Source organism: Gymnoscopelus microlampas, assembly GCF_963454915.1.
Source record: "Gymnoscopelus microlampas genome assembly, chromosome: 12".
Lineage (NCBI taxonomy): Eukaryota > Metazoa > Chordata > Actinopteri > Myctophiformes > Myctophidae > Gymnoscopelus > Gymnoscopelus microlampas.
In genome coordinates this window covers 28693574-28708606 of record NC_139949.1, presented here as the reverse complement: position 1 = coordinate 28708606, position 15033 = coordinate 28693574, and the positions used below count along the sequence as shown (strand labels likewise).

At 39.9% G+C, this 15033-nt stretch overlaps 2 protein-coding genes across 3 annotated transcripts; both read left to right on the top strand.

Annotated features, from left to right (window-relative positions):
- The first annotated feature begins 902 nt into the window (after nucleotides 1–902).
- pigw (phosphatidylinositol glycan anchor biosynthesis, class W) lies at nucleotides 903–3098 on the top strand. The gene is made up of 2 exons (XM_084073735.1): nucleotides 903–1000; nucleotides 1503–3098. Exon 2 carries the CDS (start codon nucleotides 1506–1508, stop codon nucleotides 2991–2993), a length of 1488 nt encoding a protein of 495 aa, XP_083929861.1. The 5' UTR covers nucleotides 903–1000; nucleotides 1503–1505; the 3' UTR covers nucleotides 2994–3098.
- Nucleotides 3099–4360: 1262 nt separating this feature from the next.
- ggnbp2 (gametogenetin binding protein 2) lies at nucleotides 4361–14523 on the top strand. 2 transcript variants are annotated; one of them, XM_084074051.1, is made up of 14 exons: nucleotides 4361–4459; nucleotides 5715–5827; nucleotides 7191–7271; nucleotides 7663–7916; nucleotides 8513–8611; nucleotides 10046–10159; nucleotides 10579–10788; nucleotides 11091–11265; nucleotides 11375–11569; nucleotides 11900–12068; nucleotides 12209–12334; nucleotides 13041–13186; nucleotides 13398–13634; nucleotides 13774–14523. In XM_084074051.1, exons 2-14 carry the CDS (start codon nucleotides 5735–5737, stop codon nucleotides 13954–13956), a joined length of 2082 nt encoding a protein of 693 aa, XP_083930177.1. In that variant the 5' UTR covers nucleotides 4361–4459; nucleotides 5715–5734; the 3' UTR covers nucleotides 13957–14523. The 2 variants fall into 2 exon arrangements, with proteins under 2 accessions (XP_083930177.1, XP_083930176.1); XM_084074050.1 differs by having other exon boundaries at nucleotides 13038–13186.
- The last annotated feature ends 510 nt before the right edge of the window (nucleotides 14524–15033 follow it).

Here is a 15033-nt window from a genome sequence, read left to right as displayed (position 1 = left end):
ACACTGGTTTAAACAACATAGGAAACAAGCCCAAATAAGCAACTACACTTTAGAAACAAACAAGCCCAAAAAAAACGCAAACCTCAACTATGTTACAAGCAACTTTACATAAAAACAAGCCAAACATCGCTTATAATAAGCAGAATTGGCAACACTGACCACCGCCTGCCAGAGCTGATGATTCCCGCCCTCATCCAGAAGTTGGAATACCACGCCCACTTCCGGCTGAATTCCAGATGGGGAAAAAATGGATTTGCTAGACAGTAGACTGGGATCAATTCACTTTGCATGTTGCTGATCCGGTCTGGAACGGAAACTGTACTTAAATGTATTTGTGGGTGCAAATAACAGGACAGACTAGGCGGGCTCTACACCGGATTAGAGCACTGAGCAGTAAATGGAAAGCCTGGTAACACGGCGTAAACATGGCATGACAGTGTAAAAACATGGCAAATTAATATAGGCTAAGATGTGGCATATGTTTTTATGTTAATGTAGCTGTTGTAGGATACGGTATTATTTAAGATATTTCCATTTAAATGATCGCATGTCTATTTGTATTTATTTTTATTTCCATCACGGCATCTGTACATTCCCAGAAGTTGCTCAGAGAAGCACGGCCATAATGAAGAAGGTACAGTCAGTTTACGGGCCGGGTAGACGCCATTGATGCGCATGGAAGCCAAAACTAGAACCGGAAGTCTGGTGAAATACATTGAAGTCTAGCCTGATTATCGAGGGATTATGGACTCTATTATGGACAGAATGGACTGAAGATGCGTGGAGGCACTGGCAGTTCACTCAGAGAGTGGGCGGGGTCTATTGGCTCCCGCCTCCCGGCCGACGAAAATGACGTAGATGATCATACCTTCTTTATATATACCTTGCAGAACAACCCGGAAATCTGAGTTGTTTTGAAAGTCTCTCGTCCAGCTCTGGTCTCAAGTCACTGCGGAACTCTCCTGATCAGAGCTCAACTGACACGAATGCATCAACTGCAGTAAGTATTTAACAATTTTGACATTCTAGCCAGTAACCTTACATTACGTGGCTTATTTGCTTGAGGGTACCAACCCTAAATATTATTAAACTAATGGTGCTGCTGACTCACTCTTGTTTTTTTTAGCTGTAAATGTTGATGCTGCTATATTATTTATCTTCTAACTTCTACCAATAAAAATTGCACACTTTTCTGTTTTAAAATCTAAATCCCATTGTTCTGATGTGAGGAGATCGTACATGTGGCAAAAATATCTTTATGTACCCTGTATTTTTGCAAAATCAAGGAAGGTACATTTCCTTGTTGTGCTGAATGCGGAAATGCCCGGGTGATGACGTCATTGTGTAATCGCGTCATCATGTGTACTACTACTACTACATGTATGAGCTGTAATCTCCTGACCTCAGTCCTCCTAGCATCAGAACAATATCAATGCTAAGTGATATGCCATCATGTATTTTTGATTCCACATAGCCTAAAAAACTGTAATGTTTGTTTGCAGGCTATGTCTCAGCGGGAACTGAAGGTAGCGTTTGTCAGCAACCTCAATGGGACCAGCCTTGAGGAAGTGGCACTTGGCACATTTCTTGCCCCCCTGTGCCTTCTCATGAGAGGGATGCTTTTAATTCTGTGTCATCACGGCAAAGGATCTCTCTCATTACCATTTCCATGGATTTCTCATCTCCTTCTAGACTTCTCTATTATTATATTACCCCTTGTTCTGTCATGCACCATCCTATGTGACGTTCTTCATCAGGTCATCATGGGCCTAGCATTTGTTTCAGTGGGTGTGCTTTTCTACATCTACTTCACCAGCCGTCTTCCCACTGTTGTACACCCGCAGAACGCCATAAAAAACTTTCTTCACAGTCATGTCCAGAGCAACCAGGTTCCTTTTGTAACTGTCTTCCGAGTGCTTGTAAATGTGAAAACGGCTATAAGCATTCTAGCCGTGGATTTTAGTGTGTTCCCAAGGAGATATGCTAAAACTGAGACCTATGGAACTGGGGTCATGGACTTTGGTGTTGGAGCTTATATCTTGGCAAATGCTTTAGTGTGTCCTGAGGCACGACAGAAGAATATACCTGGATCCAAAATTAAGCATGTCAGTAAGCAGCTATTATCCGTCTGGCCCTTGGTTGTCCTTGGGGTGGTAAGGCTAGTGAGTGTAAAAATGACTGACTACCATGAGCATGTAACAGAATATGGTGTTCATTGGAATTTCTTTTTTACTCTAGCTATAGTCAGAGTCATGGCCTCTGTGCTCTTAGCTCTATTCCCAGCCAACAAGTCATGGCTGTTTGCCCTTTTGTTAGGTGTTTTTTATCAGTTTTCTCTAGAAACGGGTTTGAAATCTTTCATTATCAATAACAATGACCGGACAAAAGACTTTCTTCATGCCAACAAGGAAGGCATCTTCTCCATTGCGGGGTACATTGCCATCTACATGGCAGGAGTTCAAATTGGTCTCTATGTTATGCAACCAAGAACACAAGTGAAAGAATGGGTCAAAGTAATGGGTACATTCTTGTTAGGAAGTTGTGTACTATATTCTGCTTTGTACCTGTGTCAGACATTTGTTGAGCCAGTGTCTCGTCGAATGGCAAATTTACCTTTCTGCCTTTGGACTATTGCCCAATGCTTGTTTTTTATATCCTGCCTTGGCATGGCTGATATAATTTTACTTTATCTTAAAAGCATATCAGGTTGTTACTTTGTACCATCCTCATGGAATCCACACAAGAAAGACGATTCATCTTCTGACAAAAAGAAAAGCAACATGGAAGTACTTTGCCTTTATCAAGCTGTCAACCGGAATCAGTTATTGTTTTTCATGCTTGCAAATCTAATGACTGGTTTGACCAATATCTTGGTGGACACATTCAGCAGCAGTGATTACCTTTCAGTATGTGTTTTGCTGTCATACATGTTCACGAATTGTTGTGTGATACATATTTTACATATCTTTGGAATTACTGTAAAATTTTGGTGAGTTTAATTTGACAACTAAATAATAAAATACAATGTATTTAAAACTGTATTGGCTGAGTCAATGAAACTGAACCTTATTAAAAAAGAAAGTAGTATTTTAACTGATTGACTTTGTGTGGTTTATGATAAAATGATACTACCAATAATATGTTCTTCTTCAAATACATGATTAATTTGCCAGTGTTATCTTAATAGATTTTTTGGGGGGGGAATCTGGTTGTTGCATTTACTTTATTATTACTGAATAGTAGTAATAGTTTTAGACTATAATATACTGTAGCAAAGGCCTGCTAACTTTAAAGATCAATATGGTTCAGATCAGATATGTAAATGGTCAAATTCAAAGCAGATTTTTCCCCCCCGGATAAGTTTCATCGTACAAATGTGATTTAGTTTCCAAGAAATTTTCATTTGAAAATCACAAAGTCCAATAATGTACTCTAACACTACAAGGAAGCAGTAATAGGTAGCGTTCAATGCATGTGGTATGCATTCACATTAATTAAACATTGAGTTTGAATGTTTTCTTTTGTAAATGTTATTGCTATTTACAGTCACTCAAATGTGGGAGACTGGAATTTATGTTAGTCCTTTTCACCTTAATGGTTATTTATTAAAAAATAAGATATTTAAATGAATTGAATACACACTTACACAGGAGCCAGGACCACAATGGCAACAAGCCCTATAGCCTACAACAGTAAAAGCTCTATAAGCTTTTTGTGTTATCCTTTGAGCAATTGGTGTCATAGTAAAATCGTACCACTGTAGTACTATTTGCAAACTGTTAAAGTATTCAATCAAGATTAATGAAATGATCAATGTTTTAATATAATATGCATGCATGATGCCCTGTGAGCTTCAGCTTGTAGATCTGCAAATTTTGGCACGCGACACCGTTGTACGACGATCAGACTTGGTTCACTCACGTAAAGTCAGCTGGTACGCAGCGTTGCCATGTCTGCTTATTATAAGCAACTTTGGCTTTGGCGCTTGTAAATATTGGTAGTTGCGTTTTTTTGGGCTTGTTGCTTAAAGTGTAGTTGCTTCTAATCTGGTGTAATTGCTGTCTAACCAGTGGTCCTCAAATATTTTCAGGTCAAGGAAACCCCCCAAATGAATATGTACTTGTCTGCAGCGGACCCCATCTGAAAATATTTTATGCGAGAGGAGAGGGACCCCCATACAAGATTTGTGTAATTAAAAATGTTTTAAAAATGTTCCAAATTCTTCCCATTTTCTTCAAGATTTTTTTTAAATAGCAGACATACAATATTTTAGATAGGCTATTTTCAATCTCATGTGGCCTAAGACTTAAATTGCGTTGCTGCTTTTGGGCTTTCTTTCTCAAAACCTGGCAACACTGGCTGATACGCCTACGTCTCGAGGTTAAAGGTTAGCCAGTAAGCTGCTGTACTCTGTCGCACTTGTTTGTTTTGTATTAAAATCATCAACTTTCGACGGCGGGTGAGTTAACTACATTGACGGAGTTCAATTAACAAATACGGTTACTCGCTCTCCGTAGTTTGTATAAGTGTGGTCAATGTTAAACAAACGGAAATTGTAGATGCGATTACATTTAAAGTCACTGAAGCGCAGTCAGTATAACTTTGTATTAGCTTCTCTGCCAGCCTTCCTGCTAACGCTTAGCCAGGTAACATAGCAATGCTAACTACTTAGCAGTTAGCTAAGTTTGCAAGGACTGTCAGGGCTCACACTGAATCGCCATTGAGATAAATAATCTGTAAAGCCAATGTCATCATTTCATTGGCCTAAATAGTGATTATTTGGCACGACACGAATATTGCAATTTCTTATCTTTTTTGTAATATACATCTCTACTTAAATATATTAATGAAGTTAGCAAGCTAATGTCAGCTAGCCAGCTGACTGAGGATATAGTTTCTGGTATTGCTAACTTTATAGCCAAAATAAGCTAGCAGTGAACCCTGCCCTTGTAACCCAGTGTTTTTTTTATTCAACCCTTTTCACATCAAGGTCCATTATTTATTCGGCATTTGATTTAGACTCTCAGACCCAAAACATAGAATATTTTGTTGTCGTTGGATACGATTTTGTCCACAATTCCATGCTGTATTGATGTTGGTACCATAGGAGAGATGACGGGCAAACGTTGATCAAAATGACAATAATTCTACATTGTCTAATTGTGTAGACTAGACTTCTTGCAAATTAAGTAATGCAGATGTCTAACAATAATTTAACTCTTGAGAGCGTAAAATGAAGTGGTTTCATTTTATACTCAAGAGTTAAAGATCTATAAGGGTCCATTTGGTTACCAACTCCATAATTTAGCCTGGGACTACCTGGAACCCCCTCAAGGACCAATGGTTGTAACCTATTGATATGGTTAAGTCTAGTATGAAGACTTGACTAAAATGTCATCCTCTTGCTGTCTTTTCCTTTAGCTAGTTTGCTAGCTAGCTAAATCTGGGTCAAGATTAACGTGTAATCGTAACTGTGTCACGGAATCACTTAATTTGATTTATAAATGCATTGATCTTGTTGCATTTTTTAACAATTGCGTGTAAAAAAAAAGGGCTTTATATTTTGCAGCCACAGCGTGTTGAAGTGAGCTGTAATAAAGGAGCATAATGTTGTAGCCTCAGTAAATGTCAGTGTGTGTGAGTTCCTCTGTGTGTGTAACGTTCTGTACAGGCACTGTGTATGTGAGTTCCTCTGTGTGTAACGTTCTGTACAGGCACTGCTGCACAGGAAGACATGGCACGTCTGGTTGCGGTTTGCAGGGACGGGGAAGAAGACTTCCCATTCCTTGCCAGGCAGATTCCCTTATACATTGATGATAGTCTCACTGTAAGAACACATTTCTGTATCATTCTCAGTGGGTGTCACCACCACAGTCATGGCTTAAGTTTACCACTTCAGCATGCATTAGGACACTAGGTCAAATGCACTGATTGCAGGGGAGTAGGGCTGCAACTAGCCTTGGATCAAGACTATCATCATAGATGTATTTTACTGAGTCTGACTTTTACTTTCGTATATGATATGCAATTGTCAAAATTGATCAAATACATCTATAATAATCTTGAGCCAAGGCTAGGCTGCAACTGTCGATTATTTTCATAGCGATTGCTTTTTCAATTAATCAAATATTATAGAAGGCTTTTTTTGGTCATATTTTGTGTGCATATGAACCCACCTCTGTAAGTGAAGCATTGCCACGACAATTAGATTTACTGACTAGTTTTTATCACCTGCAGTAAAAAGGAAGTCATGAGTAAACCTAGTAACCCATAGACTGAAGTTTAGAATCTCACGGTGGCATAATATTTAATTGGCATTGTGTATTTATGCTTGTTAAAAGCAACATTTTATTGACATACACCAGTAATTTGAGTAATAAGAAATGTCTATACTGTATATATTTTAATTAAGAGCGGAGAAGGACTCGCACACAGGAATAAAGAGATCAAACTATAGGTCTTGGTTGCATATTAAAGTCTTCATGGAAAGATTGAGGGCTGTACAGACTAGTAGTAAGGTAAACACTTCTGTCTAGACAGAGACTATTGTCAGTGCAGTGATGCACTGACAATAGTCCCTGTGTGCAACCAAAAACTATAGTCTGATCTCTTTAATCCTGTGGGCTAGTCCTTCTCTGCTCTTATGTGACTTTTTGCCTTGACTGCCGCACCAGTGAGAAAGACGGAGGATAGTTTTCTAATGCACAGCTCAACTTGTGCTAACCATTATATTTTAATAAATAATAGTTTAAACGACGAGTATTTGGTAAAAGACTTACAGGGGCTGCACATCCTTACAATGCTTATATACAATATGCAGGACAAAGGCCTTTTTGGTCATCTACAGTGCATCCTAAAGTTCACCAGCCACTCTCTCTTTTATATGCCAAGTAAGTACTGTAGGTTGGATGGAATATAGGACCTAGATGGAATAGGACCTTGAAGTCATTATTGTTTACCTGTTAAAGTGACTGGTAAACAGACACTTTGACAAATGATATCTCAATTCGAGTATCTTATCTCTTGGTGGATAATTAAAAATATAAACTGTTGTAGTCATTCCAAAAATGAATAAGAGGAGAGAGGGGGCATATTTGCTGACATTTTTGGTGAAGTTTGGTAGACATGCTTAACTTCAGCAATGTTGAATGCATGAGATGCTGACCCCACACCCACACTTTTGTTTTCAGATGGTGATGGAATTTTCGGACAGTCCCATGGAAGCTGACAGCCACCAGATTAATGGCTCTCAATTAAAAACCTTTACCCAGGTAAGAAGCTTTATCATGACTTTTAATTTAAGAAAGGGGAACAACCGCATCTAAATGAACATGTGTAGACACACTGCGGCGTGACACGTGGCAGCTAACAACACTGCAGAGCTCAAGAGAAGACCTGATGCTAGACGGGAGGGTGTGGAGGGCAGCGATTCAAGAGTCCTGAGTTGGTGTTAGCTAGTCCACGCTCTTACATCGTAAAAGGAGATGTTTTTGGCCAGCATATCTGCCCCAAACAGTCAATGTTGATAACATGGAAAAGAGAGAATATTGGAGCTGATAATGGATGAACTGGTAATCAGTATACCTCCAACACGATGTGTGAGAGGTTTCATGTCTTCTATAAATAGTCATAACTGGTACGTCTCATGTCTTCCCCTCCTAGTACCTCTCTAAATTGAAACAACAAGACTTAAACGTTGCTATGACGGTAACGTCCAGAGAGGTGTTCAGTGCACTATCCCAGCTGGTGCCATGTGTGGGCTGCAGACGGAGCGTGGAGCGCCTCTTCTCCCAGTTGGTGGAGTCTGGGAACCCTGCCCTAGAGCCTCTCACTGTGACGTCCACAAGCATGCTCTCTGTCACCAAGGCCTGTTTGGAAGATGTAAAGCAACTGTACACTCTTTTCTACTTCCATGGGTGAGTTTCAGTAATGTAGTAGCCTGGTCTTGATTGGCTGTATTTCCAAGGCTCAGTCCAACCCGAAACTTAGCGTTCAACCTAAAACTTTGCGAAAGTCAGAAACATCAGGAAAAAAATTGTCTTTTGAATGGATATCGCAGCATTTCAACACTTAACCTTCATCTGTCTCTTTTGTTTGTCCAAATATTAGTCATTATTCTTCTGCTTGAGTACTTGTGAGATATCACATGTTTTCTACCTTTCTTTAAATGGACCATAAAGTTACAGTACTTGGAATAATTGACTTAATCGATTATTTTATTGATTTGTTGATATTAAACAAAAGGGTTTATAACAAAAGTTCTTCCAGATGAATCATAAAAGAAACGGATAGAATATCGCTAAGAAAATCATCTATATTTGAGGCCCTACTGCATAGAAGAATCCTTCTAGTTATTCTAAGATTCTCCAATAGTAAAAGATTAGCCATGTTGTTGCAGCATCAGTTACTACAAAGCTTACACCCTGTAAGAAAACTGCTTACACCCTTTAAGAAAACTGTGTCATAGTGTTATCCATTATAGCCTATTCAATGTTTGTCTCTGTTTCTATAGGTTAAAGCTGAATGACATGATTGATGCTATCCCAAAAAGCAAAAAGAACAAGCGATGTCAGTTGCACTCCTTAGACACGCACAAACCCAAGCCATTGGGGTGAGTAATGTCTTTCTTTCATTATCAGACTGCTACATCAGCTCTTATACAAGTTCCAGGATGTTCTTGTGTAGAGGGTACATTTAAACCCACTCACAATTGGAAGCATTCATTCATGCAAAATGCATATTGTATTGGGCAGCTTACTCACCGGCACAGAGTACTAATGGGCGGACCGACGGACGGACAACGTTGTCACGCTCATGTCACTATGACTCGGCCATATAACCATATAAGGAGTTCCCAATGGCGCTATGCCCAAATATGGACTCTGTTGTCTAACGTCAATGTGTCGTCGTGTCTTCATCATCAGGCGCAAACAAATCAGTCGGCTCCATATATGGGCACAAAAGGGGGCAATTGCCCATCTAGTGATTTTCGTGTAACATCTGTGCAAGTCTCTGTTGACAGAGACAAGCTTGTTAATTTAGCAGGAAACGGCTGCCGTTTGTAACGAAGTAACATTTTGGAAAAGGTATTTTGGAAAAGGTAACAGAGTACTCTAATTGCAATGTGTTAAGTTACTCCGTTACCCCAAAACGTATTACGATTACAGTAAAGGCATTACTTGTAACACGTTACCCCAACACTGCACATAACTGTTTTGAAAAAAAGCACGGTAGCACTTGCTATGCATCCCATGTGTATAACGCATTATACACATACTTGTAAGGCATTATAATCTTCTCATAACCCTGTATAATATGTATAAGAGCTCATAAATAATCATAATGCTTTATAAGCATAACCATAACACATTATAAAGCTTATTATAATGACTTCTAAGTTCAAGCATAATTGCATTGTATTATGCTTATAACACGTGATGATTACAGTTGTAAATATTCATAACAACGTATAATGCAATCATAACACATTATACAGCATGTTATAATGACTTATAATGTCAAGTATTATAATACTTCATAATTGCTACCAGCACGGTAGCACTTGCTATGCATCCCATGTGTATAAAAGCACATATTGAATCTCATGATGCGAAACTTAAATACGAACACTTTCATGAGAATGCTAACTGTTGTCCTACCTAAGTATCTGTTGAAAGTATGGCGAAAGCATCACTTTGTTGGAATTTTTATTAAAGGTTTTTTAATATCATGTGATAGTGAATATATTTTGTGTTGCCTATACCATAGATGTAATATGCTTCAAAGTCTGAGTCTGGACATTGTGAATTGGCTTTTGTATCATTTTAAGTTAAATGATTAGACGAGGTACATTTCTATTTTGTACATTAAGACTACATTTACATTTTCACCTTTTTAAAGGTAGAAGTTGGGGTCTGTTAAGGAACTCACAAAGAACTGTTGTGAAGTTGATTGGTCTGTGGCAGTGCTGCTGATTGTCTTGATAAGAGGTGACGTTTGTCAGTGTAGATGCCAGTGTTTTCATAGTTGTGGGTTTTGTTAACAGGGGAAGTTGGATGGATGTATGGGAGCTGATGTCACAGGAGTGCAGAGATGAGGTGGTCCTCATCGATAGTGCCTGTCTCCTAGAAACTCTGGAGACATACTTGCGCAAACACAGGTGATGTGTTGTTACTAATACTACTTGATTTCCAAGTCCCTTTATTTGCTTTCCTTTCCTATTTGTGGATTCAGTATAAGGAAGGGGTGCAAATGTATTTTTGACTACTTGTTTAATTAAATAGTTTTGAAGGCATATAGAGTTTTACATTTGATTCATGCGTTTTGACATCTTGATCTAATGAGTATATATATTTTTGCTAAGTTTAAGGGGGTTATTAAATAAAATTCCATTACATAATCATCCATTGTTTTTGACTGACAATGTAACTCTATGTATCTACTCCTCTTACAGTCTGTCAATATGTGCATCATAAATGTTGTTTTGGTAGACGATGAACTGAAATGAACATCATGCCTTTGGTGATAATTTACGTTTAAGAGAAAATAGTTAAAATATGTTTATGTTGTCATCCACAGATTTTGCACGGACTGCAAGAATAAGGTACTTAGGGCATACAACATCTTAGTGGGGGAGTTGGACTGTAGTAAGGAGAAGGGTTACTGCGCTGCTTTGTATGAGGGTCTCTGCTGCTGCCCCCATGAACGCCATGTCCATGTGTGCTGTGAGACTGACTTCATTGCCCACCTCCTCGGCCGGGCTGAGCCTGAGTTTGCAGGGGGTTATGAGTAAGTGCACTGCTGGCATTCCTGCTACAGCTGTTTTAATCTACGGTTGTACATTTTTGTTACACAATATCCTGTGTACTATTTATCTTTGTCATTGTACATTGTCAGTGGTGCTGCTTTAATTGTTTTGTTGGGTTGCATTTGCACCAAATGCCAAAACAGTTGTCCTTGTGTGAACCTCATACTTGACAATCGGTTCTGAATGAGCACTACGTTAATGAGGCTAATTTGAATGCAACAATTCTGTTGTGCCTGTTGGTAGTTTCAAGCAGTCAAGTTTTTGATGAATGTCTTTTTGTTAGACGCAGAGAAAGGCATGCCAAGACGATTGACATTGCACAAGAGGAAGTCCTAACCTGTTTAGGAATCCACCTTTATGAACGGCTGCACAAGATCTGGCAGAAACTGAGGGCTGAGGAGCAGACATGGCAGATGCTCTTCCACTTGGGAATTGATGCACTGCGCAAAAGTTTTGAGGTACATACTGTTTAAGCCTGTGAATGACCGATAAAATGGTTACATTGGATGAGTCATTGTGTTGTGATTCGGTGTGTAACTTAATGCGTCTTAACCCCAATGGATCCAGATGGCTGTGGAGAAGATGCAGGGGTTCAGCCGACTGGAGCAGCTTGTTGAGGAGCTCTCTGAGGAGGAGAGGGTGAAAGAGTTGAAGCAAGAGAAGAAAAGACAAAAGCGAAAGAACCGTCGCAAGAACAAGTGTGGTTTCGACTTGACTAAGCAGGAACCTGAGGAGGAGGAGAAGGAAAAGAGTCTGGCTGAGGTAATGAATCTGCCCCTGCATGCGTTGTAGTCTTCTCTGTTCTCCTACTTCCAATTTGCTCCACATAGTGTAATTAAGTGTCTGTGGGTTTTATAAATATTGAACCAATAAAAGTATTAACAAGCTTGTGACTAAAATACTACATTGGATCCATTGGAACACAGGTTCTTTTTTCCATTTTCTGAAAAGTAACAGTTTTGGACAGCAATAATATCATACAAAGACACATTCTATTGTAACTCTCAACTAGTTAGCATTTGACTTCATGTCCGGTTATCTCACACCCTTGCCTGTTGCTGTTTGTCATCCGAATGGTATGTGGTGTTGTAGGGTTCATTTGAGTCTGTGGTGAGCACCTGCAATGCCTGTGGTAGCCAGGATGAAGAGGAGGAGGAGGAGGAAGAAGAGGTCAGCGCTGGGGAGGTTATTGTTGTCAATGGAAGCACTTCCTGTAACTGCTCAGACCGCACAATCCTGGCCTCAACTCCAGTAAAGAAAGGTATCAATGTTCATCTAACAACAGGATAATTTAATTGCCTCTCCATTATCCCCACATTTTATTTTTTGAGGTTGTGTGAGTGTCTGTGTGGTGATTATCGAAAGTGAAAAGGATTTCCCACCCACCCATGTGTTGTCTAGGTTTGTTTCCCAACTGCAATGGTAGTGACTGTGGCTACTCCTCAAGCATGGAAGGCAGTGAGACGGGCTCAAGAGTGGGCTCTGATGTCGGCTGCACTGAGGGAATCTGCAACCATGATGAAGCAGGTCAGTCATATAGTGCGTAGCAAAAAATCCTGAAGGGGGCGTCAACAAGTGTAATTTGGTAGCGCGGACATCTTGGTGGGGCATAAACGGGTGCTAGATGTGGTAGTGCACGGTGGATTTGTAGCGCAGGGAGGCGCAGGCGCCCGCGCAGGGACTTTGCTCTTCTACATTAGAAGAGTTAGGACGTCACATTCTAATACAGCCCAAATACCCAATCTCGGCACCAACAACCGCGGACTACTTTTTTTCGCCGATAAAGTATAGTTTTGGACCGAACCGCGACGGAGGGGCGCAATCTCAACCGAACTTGAGCCACGAGAGGCACCACCGAGCGCGCGAGTTGCCGTGTCGAACGTTGCGAAGTTCGCTTTGAGGCTACTCAGCCCCGTCCGAGGTATCTACCGATAGGCACAGAATAGTAAATGATATTGTGGGGACTGCGTTTGCCCCAAATGACACTCAAAGTGACTACTGGCCAATCACAGTGCGTCTTTCCCGGGACTTACACAACTCTCAACTTCCGCTACAAATCCGCAGTGCATTCCTAAAGCTTGCTAAACGGGTTGACTTAACATTGACTCCAACCCACCGTGGTGACGACACGTTGCCAAGCACTGTTGAACACCTTCAACTTGTCACAAAACCAAAATTAAGTAATTATTTCTCACAAATTGTTTTGTTTTGTTTTCTTTTTCATTCAAAATAGATTACACAAATGGCCACCACTGTGCAGAAGATAAGGAGGAGGATGGAGTGGACAGCTGTGTGGAGTGTTGGGCGAACTCTGAAGAAAACACTAAGTGCAAAATTAAAAAGAAGAAAAGAAAGGGCAAAGTCTTATGTAATGATCAGGTGAGGACATATCAGCTAGTGAGCTCTACAGTATGTATCGCTACAGGATCTACAATGTGTGACCTGTCTTAAAGACATTAAGAAGCAACTGATAGTGTAGTCTACATATGCACTAGTATGTCCATTTCTGAAGTTGTCCTATCTGTTGCCCTACCTTTTTTAAATGTCTCATTGAAATGTCTCCCGTTGCCCTACTCCTGTTGTCTTACAGCGACAAACAGCTGAAGTTTGTGAGACAGATGGGAACACAAGGGAACACAGTCTGACAGCATCACACCCTTGCCGAAATAAAGAAGCGTGTTCCTCCTTGTGTGGCATCACTTTTGATAGCATTTCACCTCAGTTACCATGGGCACAGCATCAGAAGAACCTCAGCCATCATCTTGGGCCTCCAGATGCAAACATGTGTGGCCAGGTAGATGCCAAGAAAAGTCTGATGGAGCTTCTGGTTAGTAAAATATTTAAAAAATGCTTATGCTTTAAAATATAAAGTATATGTATATTTCATGATTTTGATTTTTTATCTTTGTACTTCATATAAGTGCCCCCCCCCCCTGTGATATGATATGAATACATTCTTGAAACAGGAGGATTCTGAAGTGACATCGGCTGAGGAGAACGGGCTATCACAGGATGAAATCCAGGCATTTGTTGAAAGTAACAAGTCCTTCTACAACAACCGTGACCTGTACCGTCAGCATTTGAAAGACAAATTCACTAACTACTGCCGTGCCACTGAGCAGAGTAAGCCAGCCTGTGGTGTTGAATGACTAGCCACTGCTAGTGATAAAGTATAGTAGCTGCACTCATCAAATCGTCGAATGGGAAAACACTCATGACCACTGCTGCACCGCCTTTAGTGAAAGAAAATCAGAAGTACATTTGGGTATCTCGTTCAGCTATTTCTTAACTTGTTTGAATTAAATTAAATGTGATTCTTAGTTTCTATTCATCTCTTTTCTCACTTGCGCACACATGCTTTTCTTGCCCACCTTCCAACCCTGTTATGTTTCCTTTTGACAAAGCCTTGTTATTTGTTGGTCTCATGTAGGGCTGTTGGTAAAGGGCACAATGGAATTTGGTAATCAAACTTGCAAGCTGTGACATTAGGGATATATTTTAGTAGTCTTATTTTTGTTTTGTTTTTCTTTTCCATTTTGTCTTTCTTCTGTGACACTTCATGTAGTGATAAAAGTTGTACCAATAAATGTGTACAGAAATTCTAAATATAGAGATTTTACAAAGAATAAACATCCATTTATATTATGAATTGGGTGTGATGTTAAGAGCGCAATGTGCAAAATTTACTAAATAAAGAATATTTATTAATATGCATTATAAAATTGTACTGTGCTTTTATACTAAACGACTATCTCAAATATTTTAAAATATCTAGAAACCTCAGTTTAAAGTGAATAGAATGGCTATACATTGGGTCAGTGGTAAACCTCACTAAGTACAAATCCATTTACTTTGATGCAAAAACAGCTTGGGGTCACGGGACAAGATGATAGATAGTCCCTTTTGAATAGTAAAAGAGCCAAGAACTGAAGCAGCTTAAAGTTCTGTCATGATGCAAGAGTATTTTAGAAGTTAAGCCGAACAAGGGTTCCCAAACTTTTCAGGTCATTACCACCACCCCACCCCACCCTGGCGAGCATTGCATTTAGTCTGACTCAGTTCCACAGATAAATAGTGTGAAAATAGCCGAACTACAAGGCAAGCTCTCAACGTCTCAGTCTCAACCTGCCACCACATCCAGTATCGCCGTGTTTATTTTACTTGGCCAGTAGATGGCGGTAGATAACCAAGCATGTAGGTCGCAAGCGCACTGGCAGTATTGCCAT